Source organism: Mobula birostris, chromosome 11, assembly GCF_030028105.1.
Source record: "Mobula birostris isolate sMobBir1 chromosome 11, sMobBir1.hap1, whole genome shotgun sequence".
Lineage (NCBI taxonomy): Eukaryota > Metazoa > Chordata > Chondrichthyes > Myliobatiformes > Myliobatidae > Mobula > Mobula birostris.
The window spans coordinates 52,509,099-52,534,438 of NC_092380.1; the positions used below are offsets into that span (position 1 = coordinate 52,509,099).

The following is a 25,340-nucleotide window of genomic DNA, read 5'->3' on the forward strand; positions in this document are numbered from 1 at the left end:
TAGTTGCCTCAATCAGTTCAATGGTGCTTACATAGTCTCCTTCAAGACCACTCAGTTCACCAGAAGATTTGTCTCACCATAACACAAAAACAATCCTGTTCATTAATTGACCTTCAAGGAGGAAATCTGTCATCTTTACCCAGTCCAGTTTTTATGTGATTCCAAATCTGCAGAGATGTGGTTGACTATGAAATGGAACAGCATGCTATTCAGCTGTAGGTGCATCACCACTTCTTAAATGTAAAAATTGTTACAAAGCCAACAACATGTACATCTCAAAAAACTCCACTCAGATGACTAGAAGTTCTTGGAAGAGTTAGCAGAAATATTGGAATCTCAGGCCTTTGTCTTGCATTACATTCAAAAAGAATGTTTAAATATCTACTTGTCACAAAATAATTGAAAGTATGAGAGAAAACAACAAAAGTAAAATGAACAGTTGTAAACTTCACAAAGGTCAAGAGAATGACATCCCTACTAACAGGGCAAACACAATTTTCAAATTTGTATTGAAAAGGATTCATTCATCACACTCAGAAATATATTAATCATAGAGAGAAAACATCTAAATTGAAAATTCTGTACTTAACATGAAGTTGCAGCCTAAAGATTTCTAAAAGCTTTTCTTTTAATGTTGCAGAATACAGAAAAAGCCAAAAAAATCCATCAAAATTTGAAAGATCCAAGTACAAAATGCACAAAGAAGCCTTGATATAATTCGCCCTGAAAATCTCCAGGAATGGAACCATTGACATCTTAATGTTTCAAATTTGTAATAACCAAGTTATTTCCTCGTGAAGAATTTTATAACTTTGTTTCTGCACACACTCTTCATGCAACTCATTTTCTCCAAGCAAACCACAGCAATTACGGTTAAAAAGTTTTGTTTTACAATTAATAGAACTGGATTTCCTTTTGAATAGAGAAAACTATCCATCCCAAAACGATTCATTAATGGAAAGCAAAAGAAATGACAGCAATTTTTAAAATTATTTACAGGAAGTAAAACATGGTAGATAAAACCATGATTGCCCAGACACAGAATATACTTTTGACAGAATTAATACATATATAGAAGTGGCAGCAGTATAGGAAGATAATAGCGATCCTTACCTGGCTGGATCTGGGTAAATTGGGTGCTCTCTTGACCCCGAACCATCATTTCGGGACAGAGAAATAAGTGAGGACTCCAACAGTCGCCTACAGAGTTAAAACAAGATAGTTTCAGGTGAGTCTGACAGAATAAATAGAAACACCAAACATTTACTGCAACAAATCTAATAATTTTGCTACTTTACATACCAACTCATCAACTGCTTAAAGCATCAGAATGTTTAATGACAAGTTCCATTACAGTATGTGTTTTTTGTCACTAGTCATTTGTCTACTGAAGGTACAGTAATGGAACAGCTACCTCACAGCCGAGGTTTGATCCTGAACTCTGGTACTATCTGCGAGGAATTTGTACATCACCTCCGTAAACATGAGAGTGCTCCCTAGGTAAGCCAGTTTCTCTTGACATCCCAAAGACGAGCTGATACATAAAATTGACAATCTGCCGTTAACTTATATATTTGTTTGTATTTAGAGATACAGCACGGACCAGGCCCTTCTGGCCCAACGAGCTGCACCATCTCTTTAATACAGGACAACTTAAAATGACCAACCAGTATGTGGACATGGGGAGAATGTAAAAACTCTGCACAGGTGATGCTGGAACTGAACTCCGAACTCCAGTGCTCTGAGTTGTAATAGCATCCTGCTAACTGCTGAGCTATCATGGCATCCCCATATAACCCCATAGCTTTAGTAAGAGGCAGAAAACCAATGTGGTATTGATAGGCATGTGAGTGAGAATCAGCTACAGGGTGTGGGGGAGGGGGAGGGCAATGGCAATGGGACTAATGGGAGTGCTTACAGAACTCAGGATAAGCATCATAGGCTAATTTGTTTTTTTCTGTTTTCTATAAATTCCTGACATGCTGGCTCAAGCAAGAGTTCTACAGCCACTGGCATGCCAATACACTACACAATAACTGCCATTGCGTTTGGAATCTTGGACAGTCAAAGTATCCTAGGGATTATAAACATTACACTTTCCTTGATCAACACAGGACAGAAAAGTACAGGAATTCACAATAATCACAGCCTCCCCTCTGCTAAGAAACACCATGGCTAAGAATGTTAACTTCCTCAGTTGCATCACAGTAGCCCCGTACATAGATCAAATTGGCTTCTATTAACATTTCTTGTATTCTAGTACAGAGAATCAACAGTATATTCAAACTAAACAAGTAAATAGGTATATTTACTTTCTGTGACAACAATCTCTGAATGTTCAAACAACAAAATTAAGTGTTACATATTTTGCACAGTGGATCCTGGAATGCACAACGCTGAAGACAGACTTTGTTGAGTAAGGAGATCCGTTTGCATAATGGGATACGTGGAGGATAACCAATCAGTCACAACCTGTATTATTTTGATTCACTGAAGAGAAAGGTAGAGGCTTCAGATTGTACTAGGTTGTGCTCAGAATTTAGGATCCAGTATAATCAGTTACCTCCTTAATTTAGAGTTAATTCAAGGGTCATCCATGGCAGGGGAACAAGGCTCTGTGGTCTGCTCCTCCTGGGTTGTGTGTAAACTCAGGAAAACATACAACCCCAGAGTTCACATGTACTATGCAGAAAATGTACCCTGCTGCAGTTCCTGACCGACTGCACTGCACAGCAGGCATTGTGGATGGATTCACTGTGGAGCACTGGATATAATGCTTTGCATATTTTGTGAGCTGGTCACCCCAAAACTGGACTTGGTAAATTGCATTCCTTCTAAACCATTTTATTTTTGTCATATTAACATCATGTCCCTCAGATTCGGCCACTCAGCAGCATCAAAATGTCCTCAGGAAGTGGTTCAGAAACAGAGCACCAGGAGGAAATGCACTTGGCTATAGGGAGGACTTAGAAAGTCTACACAGCAGCGCTGGAAGCCAAGAATGAACCAAGTTTCTTGAACCTGTAAGGCACCATTGATGCACCACTGCAGTACACCAAAGAAAAAAATACCTCTTTGACAAATTATGAAAGCACAAAAATATGATTAGTGGAATTTCCTTTCCAAAATTAAATTCTGGTTTTGATTGACTCAACACAAGTTAAATGTACAGCACTGTGCAAAAGTCCTAGACACACATTATATATATAGATATAGATATGTGTGTGTAGATAGATAGATAGAGATAGAGAGAGAGAGAGCGCGCGCGCACACTAGGGTGCCTACGGTAATAACAATATATGTTACTGTTATTTGTCAACGTGTAGCGTAGAGCGAGTTTGTAAATCTGGCAGGAGCAAAGGATGTCAGGAGTGGTGAGAGTAGGGCTCTGTGGAAGGGGTGTAGGACAGGTGGTAGAGGAGTACTTTGAGCAGGGGGGTGGTGTGGGCACAGACTCACCCAGCCCTGAGACACCAAGCAAGGTCATTTGATTCCAAACAATTGATTTATAGATCACTACAGAATGTCTCTATGGTGTTTCTCACTCCCTCCCGTCTCCCTGCCCCCTTCCCACTCTCAGTTCACAACAAAGCCCCTATCAGAATCTGGATGATCATCACTCATGTCATGAAATTGTTTTTTTTTATTTTTGGTGTGGCTACAGTATAGTGCAATATATAAAATTACTACAGCATTGCGCAAAAGTCTTAAGCTCCGTAGCTGTATATACGTGCTTAAGACTTTTGCACAGTACTGTAAATCAAATCTTTCTGCTCAGTTAAGCCTGCAGAAAGGCATAGGTGTTTATTTTGGTTTCTTAATAAAATCTTCAATAGAAACGTATGCAAATTCAATATGATAAAGGGCCTTGTTCAAACAAATTACTTGTGAAATATTTGTTTCATCTAGAAATGCAACCAGGAGTTAACATATTTGTTCACTCCATTAATCTTAGAACATCTTTCTGAGAATCTGCAAAAAAAAATTGCAAATGCTGATATGCATGTGTTCTCCATTTACCATAGCCTGCACCTGCACTAAGTCAGTAATTGATTCATCACACAACTCATTTTTCATTAAAATTTTAGCTGGTCACCAAGGCCAGGTCTGCAAAACCCAATGGAAAAATCCTGGCCAGGTACGTTTTTCCAATTCAGCTCCACAGTCAGATTTAGTCAGAAGTAGTCAGATCTTTGGCAATTTCTACATCTCCGAAGTGAATTAAAAACAGTACCTATTACATGGATCACGTGAACTGAATATAAAATAGCTAAGTTTGGGTACATATTGCCTCCAGTTTAATGTGGCTTAAGATAGGTCAAAAATAGAAATAAATATTCACGGAAACATAACCACAATAAAAGTGGAAGAGAAGTACAGCGTCCATTAGAAAAAGCATCGTAGATCCAAGAGTGGAAAGGAGATAGCAATAAAAGATATACATCATTTAAACCTTTTTGGATATTGAACTTACAATTGAGGACTGAAGAACACAATACAATAATGCTGAACTAAGAGAAAAAAACATAGCATGAATTCAGGTCAAGATCTGAAATGCATATTATGGGATAAAATTAATAACTGTCTTAATAGAATAATATAATTGAGAACTGTGAGCACAAATTCATAACTTAATAAAGAGGGAATGATGTGATCTCCTTTGCATCAGAGAAACTGAACACAGATTAGGTTACAAATTTGCAAACAAACCTTTGTTCATATTTATTCTGAGCTTCCAATTGCTTGCCAGTTTCATTCATCATCCTGTTCCCACACTCACTTAACTATGATGTCATGCATTGTTCAATCAAGGCCCAACACAATCCCAAAGAACAGTACCTTATTTTCTATCTGGGCATTTCTGATGAAGTTGAAGAAGATCGGGCCTTGAGCAATAGCCCCAAAGAATTCTTGCAGTAATGTCTCAAGACCTGACATAAAGAAAAAATAAACTACAGATGCTGGAAATCTGAAATAAAGACAGATAATGCTCCCTGAATGCTGAGTATTTGCAGTACTTGTTGACAGAAAATGGTGAGTCCAATTGTTTCAGGTTGGTGATCCTTCACCATAACTTGGTAAACTTTGGAAAAAATGGCATTTTAAGTTAAAATTGTTTGACTGAAGTTCTGATGAAAGATCATTAACCTGAAACATTAACCGTTTCTCCCCATTTTTCTAGTATTTTCTGGCTTTCTTTCAGGGATGATTTATTTCCGGATGGCACAAAGGAACCTGGTGTACAATGTACGATACCAGTCAATGAACCTTCCTCCTCTTCATCCTCAATGTTCTAATCTTGGCCAGAGCAAGCTGTTAAATTCCATCATTGGGTACAGAAGGTAGGTGGAAACAGAACATTTGAGAATTACCAAAATAAAAAAAAAGAAAATTAATGGAACTTAAAATGATGAAATCTGCAGATTTCTGGTCAACAACGCTAACATTAAAATAGTGTAAGTTGGTGATGTTAACTCATCATTAAATTATAGTGGTATTAGAATGCTACCATTTTAAATAGGGTACAAAAAGTGATTTTCTGCTCCATTGAAAATTCACTTTGAACATCTAAGCACTTAATCATTTAGTACTAACATTCCTCATACAAGAAATGTTGCTCAATGATGCATCTGCAATGCTATTGTGCATAGGCAGAAGAAACAATATATAATTCCCCGATAATGGATGAGGTGTACCCAGTACCGTAAGAGGCAATAGACTTTTGAAATACATTTCATTACATTAAACACAAAAGCAGTGCTACCTGAATGGAATTCATCTATAAATCCTCATTTTCAAAAAGCTTGAAATTGGACCTTCAGCAGAAAATATTTAATCGAGTGTGAAAATTTGAAATGGACTTCAAAAAAAAATCTCTCAAGATAGCCTTCATGGTATTGGAAAGAGTATATTTTACCTGATTCATTTCATCCAGAAGTAAGTAAAAGTTGTCATTTTTGAACTTGTGCAACCAGATCCTTTTGAATGGACGAGAATAACTATATCTATCAAGGGAGACTGCAGTGTTTGAGAGCATCATGATTATCAATAACTAAAGAGTAGTTACTTGGGGCAATATTGTCAGGACTAATTTTATTGTATGGGATTATTTTTTTCTGCGAACTACTTAAGTTCATGAGGTGATTGGTTATTCTATCAATAATTTTAAACATAGATTTACAAGATGTTGATCTGGTAACAGTAAGGAAATAATTATACACTGAAATGGGGATAATACATATTTTGGGGAGCAACTGTGAAATGCTGGAGGCCTATCTGAGAAAGGATCATTTATTGACAACTATTTCTCACTTGATGCACTAAAACAAGAAGGGAATGTGAGAGCCTCAACAATTAAACGTTGATAGCTCTGTTATTAAAAGCAGAACCTACACATAAGTTTTGAACTGCATAATTTTTTCGACAAAGTTGAAATAGCCGATTATATTAAAAGATTAGCATGTATAATACACTGCTACATATTACTTAAAATATTGTCTCTACGCACTTTATTAGGTACACCTGTTCATTAATGCAAATATCTAATAAGCCAATCATGTGGCAGCAACTCAATACATAAAAACATTCAGACGTGGTTGAGATGTTCAATTGTTGTTCAGACCAAACTTCAGAATGGGGAAATGTGATCAAAATGACTTGGACTGTGGAATTTTTGTTGGTGCCAGAAGGGATGGGTTCAGTATCTCAGAAACTGCTGATCCCCTGGGGTTTTCACGCACAACAATCTCTAGAGTTTACAGAGAATGCTGTGAGAAACAAAAAAAACATCCAGAAAGCAGCAGTACAATGAGTGAAAACAACTTGTTAATGAGAGAGGTCAGAGGAGAATGGCCAGACTGGTTGGAGCTGACAGGAAGGCGACAGTAACTCAAATAACTATGCTTTACAGCAGCGTTGTGGAAAAGAGTATCTCTGAATGCAAAACACATCAAACCTTGAAGTGGATGGGCTGCAGCAGCAGAAAACCACACCAGGTTCTACTCCTATGCCTTATAGTGGCCGAAGTGATTATAGCTGTTTGCTATATTTCCGTTGAAGGTAATCAGAAAAATAGCATAGCACATTTCAAATGATATTTTTCAAAGAGATCAAGCCAGACTTGAGTGTCAGTGGATGTAATGCCATAAAGAACAGGAGTTGAGCACATTTTCAGCATAAGGGAATGAAAATGGGATTAAAATTAAAACATTTTAAGATTAAAATTGTGCTCTGGATACAAATATTTCTAAATAATAGAGAAAAGCAACATTACTCAATTAAAAGCTGAAATAAAAACAGGAATACTTGAATAATTAAGCCTTCAGATCTGTGACTAAGGTTGCTGACCTGAAGTGTTCACTGGTCGATCTTTTCACAAGTGCTGTTTCACTGGCCAAGTTTTACTATTTCTTTTGAGATTCCAGCATTTGCGATTTTATTATTAACGAATACTTGAGGAAATTCTAGCTGCAATAATGTTCAGGCTATGTATCAATGCTTCTGGGTGTCATTTTATTGCAGAGAAAAGGCATTTTCAAATAACTCAAGGTGTAGGAAATAAACCCAGATCTAAAGGCTAAGATTAGCAATAGGTTTGATCGTGCCAAATGCAAGGCCAAATTGAATATATACTAAATTAGTGAAAATAAGGCAAATAATGACCAATTTTTATTTAAACAAGTTATAAGCCACTCCTTGATTTACCAATTTCTGTCATGAAAACTTTTGTAAATCAAGAGGCTTGGACAAAATGCATCATGGGCATTTCAATATTCTGTGATCTATGTCAAGGAAAATTATCCACTACAGCAAAAAGTTTTCACAATTAGAACCCATGAAGAGTTCACAGTATTACAGCAAAGATTCAAGCATTTGTAGATCCAAGTTTTATTATGAGTTCTTGGATGCACAGGAAATAATTTAAGTGAAACCCTCAGCAGACACAAATTCAAATGTTTCTTTCATAGGATTCCTGACATGCAGCATTAATTTTAAACAGATTTATTACTTTGCTATGTTCAGGGGCAAAACATAAAACAGAAGAAGCTGAAGTAATCAATTACATCAATGCTCACAAAAATGAGACAATGCCAGTACTGTTTTTAATAACAGAATCCGAGATGAGATATTACAATTTCAAAAGGCTTTTAAATCAAGTGTCACAATGCAGCCTTGAATCAAACTAACCAATGAGGTGAAAATACATTTTAAAAAAATGCAAGATGTTCAAAGCACTCATAGGTCAGGCCACATCCATGGGGAGAGAAACAGAGCTAACATTCAGGTCAAAGACTTGTCAGCAGATCATTCTATTGATGTAGCTTGGCTCTTCTAGTATTTACAGCACTTTCTGTTTCTATAACCATTGACGTGGCCAGGTCATGGGAAGTCCTAGAGAGATGCTGCTGAATCAAAAGTTAAATTTCAACAATACAAAGTGGTGCCAGAACTATCACGTCAACAAAATTCAAGGCAAAACTTTTTAAAAGATGGTAAGTAAATGATAGATGACCAAAACACATTCATCTGCATATACGATCTGGCCTGTAGATCCCCACGGACAGTACTGGCATCCTTCTTGAAACACCAGAATCAATATTATTTTTGTATAAAAACAATCCATCTAATCTGAAAACTTAAAACTATATTATAAATATTCAGTTCCAACATGAATATTGACCGTGAAATATTCCCATGAATCTCCGAGTCTCAAATAAAAATGTTGCTTTGATATACAGACCAACAATTGTCATCGTTATTAAATCTGTCCTTTAATTGAGTTCATTGTCAAAATCATGTAGTCATCCTCTGCAAATCCTAGAAAGCTTTATTATATCTCTCAATTTCTTTTCCTCCAATAAAAACAGGGGCCAAGTAACCAATTCATCCTTATGATAAAATGATCAACTTGAATTGATCTACATTGGTGGATCAGCAGTGCAGATTATCATCAGCTTCAAATTCCCTGGCACTGACATGCATTGGATGACCTGTCCTAGGCACAAGATGAGGAATAATGCTGTGCAATTACAAGGAAGGCACGCCAGGGTCTTTATTTCCTTAGAAGGTTAATGAGGCTGAGCATATCACTCAGCACCAACATACTTTTACAGATGTACTGTTCAAAGTATCCTGAATGGTTGCATCATGGTCCAATATGGCAATTCAAAGTCACAGGAATAGAAGAAACTTCAAAGAGTAGTGTTCTCAGCACATTGTATCACAGTCACATTCCTTCCCTCATCAGAAGTATCTATAAGGGTAACTGCCTTCTGAAGGCAACATCTATCAAAGATCTACACCATCAAGGCTAGGCCTTCTTTCTAAAATACCACTGGACAGAAGCTTGATGCACCAGAACCAAGAATAGGTTATCAACCATTTGGATCTTGAACCAATCTTTAGAGACTTAATCATTACTTCCATATAGCAGTACTATGGCCAATTAACAACTTTACAGTACAATGGATCTTGTGTTTGCTTGTTCTAATTGTGTTCTTTCTTCTACAATTTTCTGTAACTTATAATACTGTGAAAAAGCCTTAGGCAAATATACAGTGGTGCTAGAAAGTATGTGAACCCTGTAGAATTTTCTCTATTTCTGCATAACTATGACCTAAAATGTGTTCAGATAAAGAGAGCCCAATTAAAAAAATAACACAAAAACATTTTGGATGTCCAGTCCCTATTTACTTCCATCCCCATCAGGAAGGTCTCAAAGCTCTACACTTCTTTTTGGATTCCAGACCTAATCAGTTTCCCTCTACCACCACTCTGTCTATCCACGGCCTCCTCTACTGTAAAGATGAAGCCACACTCAGGTTGGAGGAACACCTTATATTCCGTCTGGGTAGCCTCCAACCTGATAGCATGAACATCGACTTCTCTAACTTCCGCTAATGCCCCACCTCCCCCTCGTACCCCATCTGTTACTTATTTTTATACACACATACTTGCTCTCACTCTCCTTTTTCTCCCTCTGTCCCTCTGAATATACCACTTGCCCATCCTCTGGGTTCCCCCCCCCCCCTTGTCTTTCTTCCCGGACCTCCTGTCCCATGATCCTCTCATATCCTTTTTGCCAATCACCTGTCCGACTCTTGGCTCCATCCCTCCCCCTCCTGTCTTCTCCTATCATTTTGGATCTCCCCCTTCCCCTCCAACTTTCAAATCTCTTACTAGCTCTTCCTTCAGTTAGTCCTGACGAAGGGTCTTGGCCTGAAACGTCGACTGCACCTCTTCCTAGAGATGCTGCCTGGTCTGCTGCATTCACCAGCAACTTTGATGTGTGTTACAAAAACATTATACTTGTTCATTTATTTATTGAGAATATTGATCCAATATTACATGTATTTGTTGGAAAAAGTATGTGAACCTCTGTAATGCCTTCCGTAAGAACTACTTGGAGTCACTGAGATGAGATTGGAGGTGTGGGTTGTAGAAGTGCCCTGCCCTGTAAAAAACACACACAAAGTCAGGTTACTGACAGAGCCTGCTCTTCTAAAGAAAGATCTGTCTATGTGCACCACGCCTTGATCAAAACAACTTTGAGGACTTTAGAAGAATTGTAGAGATGCAAAAAGCTAGAAAAGGCTACAGAAGCATTTCTAAAGACCTGAATGTTCATCAGTCCACAGTAAGAGAAACTCCATTTTTAATGTTGTTACTCTCCCCTAGGAGTGGGCATCCTGCAAAGATCACACCAACAGCACAACTTGCAATGCTGAAAGAGATGAAAAAGAAGCCAAGAATTTGCTAAGGTCTCTGTTCATGTGTTCACTATAAGAAAAACACAAGAATGGTGTTCATGGAAGGACACCACAGAGAAAACCAATGCTCTCCAAACAAAAACATTGCTGAACATCTCAAGTTTGTAAAAGACCACCTGGATGTTCTACAATGCTTCTGGGACAGTGTTCTGTGGACAGATGAGTCAAAAGTTGAACTTTTAAAATCAGAAATGCACAATGCTATCTTCTGAGGAAAAAGGGCATTGTACACCAACGTTAAAAAAACACCCAGCTATGAAACATGGTGGAAGGAATATCATGGTTTGGGGCTGCTTTACTGCCTCAGGGCCTTGACGGCTTGCAATCGTTGAGGGAACAATAAATTCAAATAAATTCAATAAATTCAAAATTGTATGAAGACATCTTACAGGAGAATGTCAGGGTAGCAGTCCATCACCTGAAGCTTAGTAGAAGCTTAGTCCCTCACCTTTTATGTTTTCAGCAGGGACAAATCTCTGAAACTCCCCAGCCAACTCATACCTTTCCACCCACTTCTCCCCATTCCCTAGCACTTTTGCCTGCTAATGTATCAGGTGCAATACTTAACCCTTCACCTCACTCCTTATAATCTTCCAAGGACCCAGAAAGTCCATCCAGGAGAAGCAAAGATTTCAGTGCATCTTCCCTAACCTTGACCATTGCAGTTGGTACTTGTGATGTGACCTTCTATGCAGTGAGAAAAAGTGTATACTAGACAACTGCTTTTCAGAAAACCTGCACTTTATCTGCAGCAGCTTCCAATGCATGTCATTTCAACTTCCCTTCCAATCCCCATCTGGCTTGTCTGTCTTCTGCTTGCTCAACTGCCATGGTGAGGGCAAAATTCAAACAAGAACAATGCTTCACATTCTGCCTGAGTAGCTAATAACCTAACATGAACAGTGAATTTTCTAATTTCAGGCAACTCTTACACACATTCCCTTCCCAGTCCAGTCAAGTTCTCTCTCCCTTTTATGCACATTTTCTATCCTTTCCTCTCTTCCTGCCAAAATTCCACATGTTTCTTCATCTGGTTCCATCTATCCATCATTCCCATTCCTATCCAACTGCATTTCCTCTCCTTTAGTCATCTTTCTTATCCTTTCTCCCATCTGGGTCTATCTGCCCATCATTCCTCACATGGCAACATCCCCCACACCCCATCCCAATCTGGTTCCACCTATAATCACCTGCCAGACTATCTCATCCTCCCTCGGATTTCCAAATACTGAGCATCTTCCCTCTAAACTTTTAGTCCTGATGGAGACTCAGTACAAAAAGTTATCGTTGGCCTCCGCAAATGCTGCTTTACCTGCTGAGCTGTTCCATCAATTCATAATTTTGTCTTAATTCAAAATATGATTAATTTTATTTAATCATTAATGGAATGTGAAACTAAATACTATTTTTCTGTATCTTACATGAAACAAACTTTATTAGCCAGCTTTTGTGTGAGATAGAAATGCCTGGATGTACTAAATCAATAAAATTATTAACCATCTTAACTGACAGCTATTTTTTTGCTAGTGTATGGTGTAAATTAATATCTTAAGAGTTTTGGAAATCTGTAAAACTAACAAATTAAGGCAAATTCTGGTACATTGCCATTGAAGTAAAGCAAGTAAAGTACACATTTTCTTTTGAATACCGCAGATTACTCATTTCCATTTGTTAATTCTTGTTATGTTTGTATCTTCCATATGTAGTCTGCACTGGACTATTTACTCAACAGTTTTGCTGCCAACTGATTCCATCACAATGTCTTGTACTCCAAGTACATTAAATGTCACAAACTATGGTGTCCAAGATGATATTCACATTGCATTTGAAAGCTGCAATGCATCTCACACACACATATTGATTCCAAACAACTTGATTGTACAGAAGTTCCAAAGGTTTTACCAAAGCACAAGATGTTAACTTATGCACCCAATATTTAAACCAGGGGTTCCCAACCTTTTTTACGTCATGGAGCCCTACCATTAACCGAGGGTCTGTGGACCCCAGGTTGTGAATCTCTGGTTTAAATATAGCAGTAATGGCACCACTGAGTGGTCTCCGAAGCAACTTCAGAGAATATTAAACAGTCAACCACATAGGATGGGTCTGAAGTCACACAAACACCAGGCTAGTTCAGGACAGCAGAGTTCTTCCCTCGAAGGACATTCAGGAACCTAATGACTCTGACCTAACAATCCAGTAGTTGTTCGTGCTTATCATTACCCGGGGAGTTGATCATTCTTTTCCACAAATTTTAAATTACTAACTGAATTTAAGTCACACAATTGCAATGGATGGATTTGAACTCGGACATTCAGTTTCTGAGATACTGAACCCACCCTTTCTGTCACCATCGTACCCTGAATAGTAGGAAAAGGCTCCAAGAACATTCCTTTACACGACAATACAAGTAGGCATTGATCACTTTTAAAGACAGAGTTTAACTTTGAGACTTAATGGCACTACCATCTTCGAGTTTCTCACCACTAGCTCAAAGCACAACTGGACCACCATAACAATAACATGATTACATGAACAGGTCAGAAGTGAATGACTCACCCCCTGATTTCCCAAGATCTCACCATGTACAAAACACTAATCACAGGAATGCAGGAATCTCCATGCATCTGGATGAATGCAATACCCACAAACCTGAAAAAGGCTTTATACTGTCCATTTGCTAGGTATCAATCAACCAACCAACCCAAATATTCATTTTCTTCTAGAAACACTCTAGATGTATGAAAAGAGTAAACATGAAAACTTTAATCGTAACTGGGAAAGGGATGAAACCTTATTTTAAATTGCAGAGTGGTGGTGGGGAGAAAGATGGAAGGGATGTACTGAACTGCGGCATAGTCTGAGAAAGAAAGATACTTCAAGTTGGAGAATTCTCCTGTAATCAAGTCTGGAAAGCTCAGATGAGATGTTGCTCTTCAAGCTTGCATTGGGCTCCAATTATAACAGCATAGGATGAAACAGACAAATAGGCAAGAATGGGGAATGAACAGAGGGTAAAGTGGCAGTGTACAAGAAACTCAGTCATTTTTCAGGAATGAATACAGTTTCTCTGCACAGCAATCACACAATCTATGTTTGGTTTCTCCATGCAAAGGAAACCACACTGAGAACACTCAAAGTAGGTCGCAAAATAGGAAGAAGTGAAACTGATTTGTTGCATACCTTGAAAAGATTCTTTGGGTCCTTGAAGAGTGGGCAAGGGAAGAGATGAAAGGACAGGTGTTGAATCTACTGAGATTGCATGGAAGGACATCCTCATCAAGTGGGGTTGGCAAGGACAGAAGAGCACCACGAAGTTGGAAGGCAAAGGGAAGAAAATGTATGTCTACCAGTGGAATCTTATTGGAGCTTGCAGTAATTGCATTGGATCTTTTACTGAGAGGTGGGATGGAGGGCAAGGACTAGGAGAACACCATTTCTACTCTGTCCAGAAAAAAGGGCAAGAGCAAAGTCAGTCATAAATTGCACAGCACAGAGACACGTACTTTGGCCAAACACATCCAATGCTATTTATGCCTCAGACTCTGCTGCGAGAGAAGGCAGCCCTAGTCTGTACAATCGCTTATTATAGCATCCTGGAAAATCTTTTCTGCACCCTCTCCAAAGCCTCCACATACTTCCGAGAATAGGGTGACCAGAAGTGAATACAGTACTCCAGGTGCAGTTGAACCAGAGTCTATTAAAGCTGATTACATCTAATTCTACCACTACTTCTATCAATTACTGTGTAAAATAATTTCCCCCTCAAATCTCTTTTAAAACTGCTTTCATTTGCATGCAACTTGTGCCCCCTTGTCAGAAAAAAATTTTGACCTTCTGCTCTACCTATTCCTTTTATAATTGTAGATGAGATGGGGTCAAGGGCTCTAGTTACTAAGACATGGAGGAAGCCACAGTTCAGGAAGGGAGAAAAACATTTTAGGCACACCCTTGTGAAAAATCACATCATTGCAGGGAATATGATAAGCAGAGTGGGATGAAATATATTAAGATTCCTATGGGTCTCTGTCAGTTTGTAATGAATGCCTGCGTCCAAAGCAAATTGTGGTATGTATGTACATATTTATTTATTGGTACGGTGCAGAACTTCCAGTCCAATGAGCTACACTGTCCAGCAACCCACCTACTTAACAGCCTGATCACCAATTAACCTCCTAACCGGTACGTCTTTGGACCATGGTAGGAAATTGGAACACCCTGAGGAAACGACCATACCCATGGAGAGATTGTATGAACTCCTAGCAGATGGCGCCATAAGTGTACTCCAAACTCCAGAATGCTACACTACTGTAGCGCCCATGCCTACAGATAGAAACTTAAAGATCCCGAAGCCGAAGGAGGAGGATCAGGGATGGATCCTGCAATGGTGAAAGCAGGTTAGAAGCTGGCAGATGAAGTAATGAAATTTGAGTTTATATGATTACAGCTAGTAGCAGTGATAGCACTGTTGACGTACCAAAAAAAAAGGTGATGGAAGGGGTCCTGAGAAGGACTCAAGCAAGGACTATTCTATGTATCCCACTAAAGGCAGGTGTAGCTTACACTCATGTGAGTTACCACAACTCACTTTAATGTGGAGAAAGTGAGTGGGATTGAAGGAGTATGTGTTCAGTCAAGCAAAATGATGCCAGAGTGTGGAACTCTTTGTAAACTTCTCTCAGCAGATCTATTCATTACATCTATTATGCTCCTTTAAATCTAAATTCTAAGATATTCTGCTTATTCTGATGGTTGCTTATCCTAATACTATCTCAATGCCCTTAGATTTTGATATTATTTACATGGATGCCATGTGCCTGGGATGCTATTGCAGTAAGTTTTTCATTGTTTCTGTACCTAAATGCACTTCTGCATAAGTGATCTTGTGCCCGTGACAATACACTTGACTTTAGCTGGCTTGTAAAACTAAGTTTTTCAACTATCTTGGTATACACGACAATAATAAACCAATTCCAGCCAGGTGTATGCAAGAGAATTGTTCAAGTAACTACCAGCAAGCTCTCAGATACTATCCTGATATGCTAAAGTAGTATGGAAGGATTGTACGTCTGTGGGCAAGATGAGCAAAGTGAAATTAAATTTGTAGAAGTGGCAGAGGGCATCAGAAAAGTCACAGATTTTATTTCTGATGGATACATAGCTTGGAGCATTCTCAGTTCAGTCTCAGGACAGCGGGATCAGAATTGCTCTAACTCAGACAGACTGAGCTAAAGTCAGGTCACTGTGAGCAACAGGTAGCAAGGTTACATTTGTGGAGCAAGCAGAGGTTATCAAACGATGGGTCTGAAGTAATTTGCCAAGGCATATCGGAAATTATGTGGCAAACACTGCTTCACCAAAATCAGGAAACAATCAACACCACTGAATAATAACATTTGATTTCAGATTTTCACCAATGTTTTACTTTAGAAAAATAATGCCTTAATTACAGGTGGTACTAAAATGTAGTTAACTGCTTTCTAATCTGAAAATATGCAATTTAAAATCTCGAACCCTAAGCACTTGAGGAAAAATTATGAATATTAATTTATTCAAATTATTGTGACAGTTCCAAGTATAGTTTTTAAAATTGAAAGCAAGCACAATTTCATTTGAAAATTAATTAGATTTTAAACACAATAAATGGAAATGAACTGATAAGAGAAACTGTCTTCCTTTCAAGTAACATGCAACTCCAAAACATAATTAAGTTCCAAAAGCTTATTAAACATGCAACTGCCTCAGCTGTCACAGTGGCATATCACAAGGATTATCCAGCTCAACACAGCAACTCTTCTTTCCTGCAGTCTTCTCGTATTAATATTCATAATACTGTCAAACCTCAAAAGCACTATTTCATTGTATACATGTTTATTATGATCAGCAATAAAAGCCTTAAATCAAAATAGTTTATCAGAATAAACTTTCACTCAGATAATCTTAGAGAAACATAGTATCACTCAGTATCTGTAAAAAAAATGAAAGGTGAATACTTCAGGTGCTGAATTGCCAAACAAGACCCTAAGGGGACTGAATAATGGGGTGGGGTTAGGTCGAACTCAATGATCAAGTGCTGTCTGTTGTGATAGAGATGTCCTAAAATGTAAAAAAAACTAGGCATGAAATTCACGGGTGGGGGGGGGGGTTAACTAACAGCTCATTATAGCAAAACAAAGACAGCTGAGTAAACGAGTAATTAAGAGTAAGCAATGTGGGAATGAGAAACAGCACAGAGTCATGAGTAGATTTCTGCCCCAATTGGAGATGTAACAGATGTTAGCTGATCTGTATGCAGTGGGGTGGGGGTGCAGCACATCAATCCTTCTGCTCCTGTTTGATAATGCACAAATCACCATTACACACTGCAGAATAAGTGGGGTTCTCTGCAGCAAGGCCAATCAGCGAGTATGCAACACGAGGCTGGTTCTGTTTGCTTTCCACTGACCCTCGTATCTTATAATACTTATAAAAGGTGACATGAAGGCTGCAGTTACTGCAGTGGAGTCACCTGCCAGAATCGGCTAAATTGCAGAGAGGCAAGAACGTGAGAAATCTACCACTCCATCACTATCACAGTATTGCAGCATTTCTAAGTGATAAGTAGCTTGGAGAAAAAATTACCGCCACAATGCCTGACATATTTTACTTGTCAGATATATTTAAAAAACTAAACTTATCAAACAAATGGTTACAAGGAAAAAACTGCTATCTCATCATGAAAAGAGGCCATTACCACTTCCTCTGGAAAACACAGACTTTTCACCAGCAATATTGGACGTTGCAAGCTTATGCAATTTCCTTCACTGGCCGCTCCCATAATAGAATTGCAAGATGATAATCTGATTGTATTTCTTGATCATTTGAAACAACTACACACTGATAATGGAATTTCAGAGGCCTGCTGGAGATGCATTTTCCAGATTGGGTGATGGATCCATTTGGGGTGAACGTGAATGATGTTGACATCACATTGCAAGAATGTCTTATTGAGCACCAGAGTGATACAACAGCTCAAGCAAAATTCAAATGCAGCAGGTAAAATTTCTGGATAACTAGTGATACTCAAATTAAATTTCTACAACTCTGGGAGAAAACAAAGATGTTGAATGTGGTTTTAGTCAAGCTCTTCACTTGCTATAACCGTCTTGATGTTGAGAAAAGAGGTGACCTTCAATTACCTTTAACCAAGTTGCAACCAGATATTCAAAAACTCGGTAGTTTGCATCAGTGCAGGGTATCACTAAGTACCCAAAGTAACAATATTAAGTGCTTTTTCATTGCTGGTTGGAAGAATATTATATATATTACAAATAAAGTATCCTATTTTAGAGCTTTGAAATTATTCTATTTTTCCATACACACTTGTAACACTATATGTAACATAATACCTATAAACTTAAATCATAAATATTACCATACATTAGAATAATTAGTACAGTTGACCAAAAAAATAGCAACTGAGGCTATGGAGGGTGGGGGCCACAGAAGTAAATGAAAGTCACAAGTGGACCAGGAACCACTGCTCGACCTGATCGTCTGCCACAAGACACACTCAAAACGCAGACCACAGATCAAGACTGAATGTACGCTTTCAAACTGCACGTTGCTGCACTCAAGCATACCAATTATCTATCACACATAACACTCCTTCAGATAAAGACCATATCAAATCCTAAGGCATGGCTCATCAATAAGTTAAAATTCTGAATCTCATTTCTGAAGCTGTGTCATGAAGTCAACAAGGTCACCACTGAAATCTACCCTCAAAACAACAGGCAATTTTCAAGACTTGATTGCTCTGTAGAAAAGACAGGCCCATTTTCTCAATTAGCACCTGTCCTTGTTCAATGTTGGTTTTCCTTAGTGACAAGGCCAATATTTATCAGCTTTTGATTTACCGGTGAGAGGAGTCAAATGGAACTCAGACTAATTAAATTTAGACTTCCTTCCTTGAAATTTATCTGGGAATCAGCTGGACTCATGAAGATCTAGCAACTCTCATGATCATGCTTTCTGTTCATCTTAACCCATCCAAACATCTCATTGTATCTCCACTTGGCCTTGAACCATGTGGACAATAGCAATACCTACATCAAGCTATTGTTTGTTCATTACAATTCAGCATTCAACACAATCATACCCTCTGCACTCTCCAAAAAACTCCAAAACTTGAGTCTCTGTACTTTCCTCTGCAAATGGATCCTTGACTTCCTCACCAGGAGACCAGTCAGTGCAGATTGGAATAACATCTCCTCCTCACTGACAATCAACAGTGGCGCACTTCAAAGGATGTGCGCTTAGCCCACTGTCCTGCTCTCTCTACACTCATGACTGTGTGGTTAGCACAACACAAGTGTCCTTTATATATTTGCCAGTGACACAACTACTGTTGGCAGAATTTCAGACAGTGACGAGGAGGCAAACAAGAGTAAGAAAGATCAGCTGATTTAGTGGTTTCACATTAACAACCTTGCATTCAACAGCAGTAAGACCAAGGAATTGATTATAATCTTTAAGAAGGGGAAGTCAAGAACACACATGATTCCTCACCAACGGATCACCAGTGAAAAGGGTGAGCTGCTTCAAGTTCCAGAGTGTCAACATTTCTGAAGATTCATCCTGGGTCCAACATATCAATGCACCAACAAAAAAGGCACGACACCAGCTATATTTCATTAGGAATTTGAGGAGATTTGGTATGTCACCAAAAGCTAGGAAATTCTACAGACGGACGGTGGAGAGTATTCTAACTGATTGCATCACCGTCTGGTACGGAGGGGCCGCTGCACAGGATTAGAAAAAGCTGCAAAACTTTGCAAACTCAGCCAACTCCATTGTAAGCACTAACCTCTCCAGCATCGAAGACATCTTCAAAAGGCAATGCCTCAAAAAGGCGGCATCCATCATTAAGTACCTCCATCACACAGGACATGCCCCTTCCTCATCACTACAATCAGGGAGGTGGTAAAGAAGCCCGAAAACAAACGCTCAACATTTTAGGAACAGCTTCTTTATCTCCTCCATCAGATTTCTGAATGGACAACGAACCACACTACCTCTCTTTTTCCATTACTAATTTGAATTTTGAAAGACATATTTCTTATCGTAATTTATAGTTCTTTTTAAAAATTACGTACTGCACTGTCGTGCTGCCACAAAACAAATTTCATCTCGTATGCCAGTGATGGTAAACCTGATTCTGATTCTCCTGTTCACCACCAGCATCCAAATTATCCTAATGTTAATGCTGTTCAGCATGTCTTCCACTGCTGATTCAAGCTGTACTCAAACTGCAAAATGCATTTATTGAAAACAGCTCGTGTCAAAGGCAATTCAATCTATAATTGATTCAGTCATTGTACTTCACAATGGCTCAATCAGCCTCTGTCCAAACCCACCATCTGAAATCCATCCAAGCCCTAGGTCCTCCTCCACTCAAATTCTCAGAGGAAAAGTAATCTTCACTTCTTGTCTGATCCATGGATACTTGTTTCTCTTGGGCCTTGTCACAGATACTCATGCACACTGGTGACTCCCGTGTCCTACCAGAACAAATAAAGATCCCCAAATCTCATGGATCACCTCATTGTCAGGGCCTTGGATTTCAGAAACAGCTTAATGTCCCACACAGAACTTTCAATCTCAGAGCCATGCCTCTGGATCCAAAATATTAGTGCAAGGAATAACACTTTCAATCATTATGACTTCCAAATTCAGCCCAGACAAGGTCTATAAAACCTTAGGAGCAGAATTAGGCCATTAGGCCCATCAAGTCTGCTGCACCATTCCATTGTGGCAGATTTAATATCTCTCTCAACCCTATTCTCCAGCCTTCTCCAAGAAACTTTTGACATCCTTATTGATAATGAAACCCAACAACCTCTGCTTTAAACATACTCAATGACTTGGCCTCCATAACCATCTGTGGCAATAAATTCCACAGATTCACTACTCTGGCTGAAGGGATGTCCTTGTTTGTTTAAAGGGATGTTTTTGCATTGAGGCTGTACCTTCTGGTCGTATATTCCTCACTATAGGAAACATTGTCTCCACAACTACTCTATCTAGGTCTTTCAATATTCAATAGGTTTCAATGAGATTCCACCCCCACCCCACCCCAGCATTCTTCTAAACTTCAACAAGTACAGGCCGACACCCATCAAACACTCCTTGTACTTTCATTCCCAGGATCATTCTCGTGAACTTACTCTGCATCTTCTCCAATGCCAACACATCCTTCTTTTTAAAAAAAAAGGGTCCTAAACTGCTCACAATTCTCCATGCACTGACCAATGCCGTATACAGCCTCAGCATTTCATCCTTGCGTTTACATTCTCACCCTCTTGAAATGAATGCTAGCATTGCATTTGCCTTCTTTACCACCAACACAACCTGCAAGTTAGTTTTTAGAGAACCCTGGACAAGGACACCCAAGTCTCTTTGTACCTCTGATTGCTGAATTTTCTCCCCATTTAGAAAGTAGTCTATGCCTTTATTCTTTCTACCAGAGTACAAGACAATACACTTCCCTACACTGTATTCCATCTGCTACTTTTTTGCCCTAAACTGTCCAAGTTCTCCTGCAGACTCCCTGCTTCCTCAACATTACCTGCCCATCCACCTACCTTTGAACAGCCTGCAAGGATGGTCACAAAGCTATCAATTCCATCATCCTGATCATTGACATATAATGCAAAAAGAAGTGGCTCCAATACTGACCACTGCAGAACATTGCTAGTCACTGGTAGCTAACCAGAAAAGGCCCTTGCAGACTGCGTCCTGCCAGTCAGCCAGTCTTCTATCTATCCATGCTAGATTCTTTCCTGTAATGCCACAAGCTTTTATCTTGTTTAGCAGTCTCATATGCAGAACTTTGTCAAAAGTCTTCTGCAAATCCAAGTAAACAATTATCAACTTTGTCTACTTTGCCTGTCATTTCCTTGAAGAATTCCAACAGATTTGTCAAGCAAGATTTCCACTGAAGGAAACCATGCTGTTTTTAGCCTACTTTATCATGTGCCTCCACCCCGCAACCTCATCCTTAATAATAGACTCTAACATCTTGCCAACGACCGAAATCAGGCTAACAGGCCTGCAATTTCTTGTCTTTTGTCTCCCTCCTGCAATTTCTTGTCTTTTGTCTCCCTGCCCTCTAAAGAGAGGAGCTCCTGTGGTTCCAAATCTCGCACATCTCAAAAAAAAAATGCCCTCCAATTCTTCCTTCCTATCCTAGCTTCCTACTTGTCCACTCATGTTATAACCAGTATCTACAAATGAAATTTTGTGACCACTGTAATTTGGATACAAATTCTGGGTTTTGAAAAATTACAGACCGAAAAATACAAAACATCGAACAGTAGAGCACAGTAACAAGTTCTTCTGCCCACCATGCCCTTTCCGATCATAATGTCAAATTAAACTAATGTCATCTGCCTTCAGAAGGTCTATAAAACTCCACTCCTGGTAAATCCATAAATAAACAAAAAAATGTAAACACTTGAAATGGAGAGATGCGAGATAAACTAGAGTTGCAAGGGGATTGGAACCAAACTGCCAGAACAGTTAGTGGAGAGTTTGTGGAGGCAGATGTTGTAAGACCCCACACAAAGTTAGGAATCAAAAGGTTGAGCATGGTGTGACAAGTGTCTTGAGCTGCATATATTTCAATACAAGTAGTATCGTAGGAATGGTGGATGATAGTGCCGAAGCTGGGGTAGCTGGTTTACAAAGAGAGGCAATGTGTAGTGAGGTGAGGCTGTTGATAGGGCAAAATTGCAGTCAACAGGATGAGTTGCAACGTAAGAGGCAGATGAAATTGAAAAGGGTGAAAACAAGACCGAAGGTGTGATACTTGAATGAGCGCAGTATACAGAATAAGGTAGTTGAACTTGCAGCAGAGTTGCAGATTGGCAGGAATGATGTTGCAGGCATCACTGAATCATGGTTAAAAGAGGATTACAGCTGAAAGCTTAATGTCCAAGGATACACATTGTATCGAAGGACAGATAGGAAGGCAGAGGGCGGTGTTGCTCTGATGGTAAAAAATTAAATCGGATCATTAGAAGGAGGTGACACAAGGTCAGAAAGGGTTGAATCATTGTGGTTAGAGCTAAGGAACTGAAAAGGTAAAAAGATCCTGATGGAAGTTGTATACAAACCACTCCTCCACCAAACAGTAGTGAAGACGTGGCCTACAAATTACAACAGGAGATAGAAAATGCATGCCAAAAGGGAAATGTTACTTGACTTGAATATGCAGGTAGATTGGGAAAAATCAGGTTGGTGCTGGATTCCAGGGAGGGGAATTTCGAGAGTGCCTACAAGACGGCTTTTTAGATCAGCTCGCGGTTGAGCCCACTAGAGAATCAAATATTTTAGATTGGGTGTTGTGCAATGAACCAGAATTGGTTAGAGAGGTTAAGGTAATAGAACCCTGAGGAGCATGTGATCATAATATGATCAATTCATCCTGAAATTTGAGAAGAAGCTAAAGTCAGATGTATCAGTATTATAGTGGAGTAAAGGGAATTACAGAGGCATGAGAGAGGAGTTGGCCAGAAATGACTGGAACAGAACACTGGAAGGATGACAGCAGAGCAACAATGGCTGGAATTTCTGGAAGCACAAGATATACACATTCCAAAGAGGAAGAAAAATTCTAAAGGCAAGACAACACAACCATAACTAACAAGAGACGTCAAAGCCAACATTAAAGCTAAGGAGAGTGCATATAATACAACAAAAATGAGTGGGAAGTTAGAAGATTGGGAAGCTTTCAAATGCCAACAGAAGGCAACTAAAAAGTCAATAAGAAGACAAAGATGGAATACAAAAGTAAGCTAGCCAATAATGTCAGATACCAAAAATTTCTTCAGTTACTTAAAGTATAAAGCAGAAGCGAGCGGATATCAGACCACTGGAAAACAATGCTGGACAAGTAGAAATGGACTACAATGAAATGGTGGATGAACTGAGTAAGTATTTTGCATTAGTCTTCACTGTGGAAGACATTAGCAATATTGTGGAAGCTCCAGGTGTCAGGAGTCTTGAAGTGTGTGAAGTTATCATAACTAGAGAGAATGTTCTTGGGAAACTGAAAGGTCAGAAGATAGATAAGTCAGCTGGCCCAGATGGTGTACACAACTCTGAAAGGGGGGGGGGGTGCAAGAGATTGTGGAGGCATTAACAATGATCTTTCAAGAATTACTGGATTCTACAATGATACCAAAAGATTGGAATATTGCAAATGTCATTCCACTATTCAAGAAGGAGGAGAGGCAAAAGAAAAGAAACTCTAGGCCAGTTAGTCTGAACTCAGTAGTTGGGAAGATGTTGCAGACAATTATTAAGGATAAGGTCTCAGGGTACTTGGAGGCACATGATAAAATAGGCAGTAGTCAGTAAGCTTTCCTCAAGGGAGAAATCTTGCCTGACAAACCTGTTAGAATTCTTTGAAGAAATAACAAACAGGATAGACAAAGGAGAATCAGTTGATGTTGTGCACTTGGATTTTCAGAAGTCCTTTGACAAGGTGCCACACAAGGCTGCCTATTACAGGAAAGACTCTAGCATGAATAACGCAGTGGCTGATTGGCAGGAGGCAAAGAGTAGGTATAAAGAAAGAATTTTCTGGTTGGTTGCCATTGACTAGTGGTGGTCCACAGTGGTCTGTCTGGGGAACAATTCTTTTCATATTATATGTCAATGATTAGGATGATGGAATTGATGGCTATGTTGCAAAGTTTGCAGATGATATAAAGATAGGTGGAGGGGCAGCTAGTGTTGAGGAAGTATAGAAGCTACAGAAGGACTTTCACAGGTTAGGAAAATGGGCAAAGAAATGGCAGATAGAAATGCATGGTCATGCACTTTGGTAGAAGAAATGAAAGGGTTGACTATTTTCTAAATGGAGAGAAAATACAAAAGAACTGAGGTACAAAGGGTCTTGGAAGCCCTTGTGCAGGATTTCCTGGAAGTTAATTTGCAGGCTGAGTCTGTGGTGAGGAAGGCAAATGCAACGTTAGCATTTATTTCAAAGAGGACTTGAATATAAAAGTAAGGATGTAATATTGAGTCTATATAAAGCACTGTTGAGGCCTCACTCGGAGTATTGTGAGCAGTTTCAGGATGATCTTCGTTGACTGCAGCTCTGCATTCAACACCATCATCCCCTCAAAACTAATCCAAGACTTTGGCCTCAGTTTCTCCTTGTGAAACTGGATCCTTGATTTCCTCACTTGCCCATCAGTTCAGATTGGTAACAACATCTCCTCCACAAACACCATCAGCAGAAGTGCACCACAAAGTCGTGTGCTTACCCCTCCCCCGATTCTAGTCACTTTATATGACTGTGAGGCTAAGCACAGCTCTAATGCCGTACTGCTGATGACACACCATCGTCATGTAGGAGGGAGATTGAAAATCTGATCGAATGATGCCACAGCAACCTCTCACTCGACAGCAGCAAAACCAAAGAGCTGATTTTTGACTACAGGAGGAAAAAAGAACAGAGGTCCACGAGCCAGTCCTCATTAAGGTACCAGAGACAGAAAGGGTCAGTAGCTTTAAATT

At 39.2% G+C, this 25,340-nt stretch overlaps 1 protein-coding gene across 2 annotated transcripts in view; it reads right to left on the reverse strand.

The window, feature by feature from the left end:
• The window catches only part of LOC140205080 (activating molecule in BECN1-regulated autophagy protein 1-like), a 417,476-nt gene that overhangs the window by 313,116 nt on the left and 79,020 nt on the right, over positions 1-25,340 (reverse strand). For both annotated transcript variants that reach the window (XM_072272238.1, XM_072272237.1), the window contains one exon: positions 1,114-1,200. In XM_072272238.1, the coding sequence (XP_072128339.1) occupies positions 1,114-1,200 (87 nt within the window). The remainder of the gene's footprint in view (positions 1-1,113; positions 1,201-25,340) is intronic.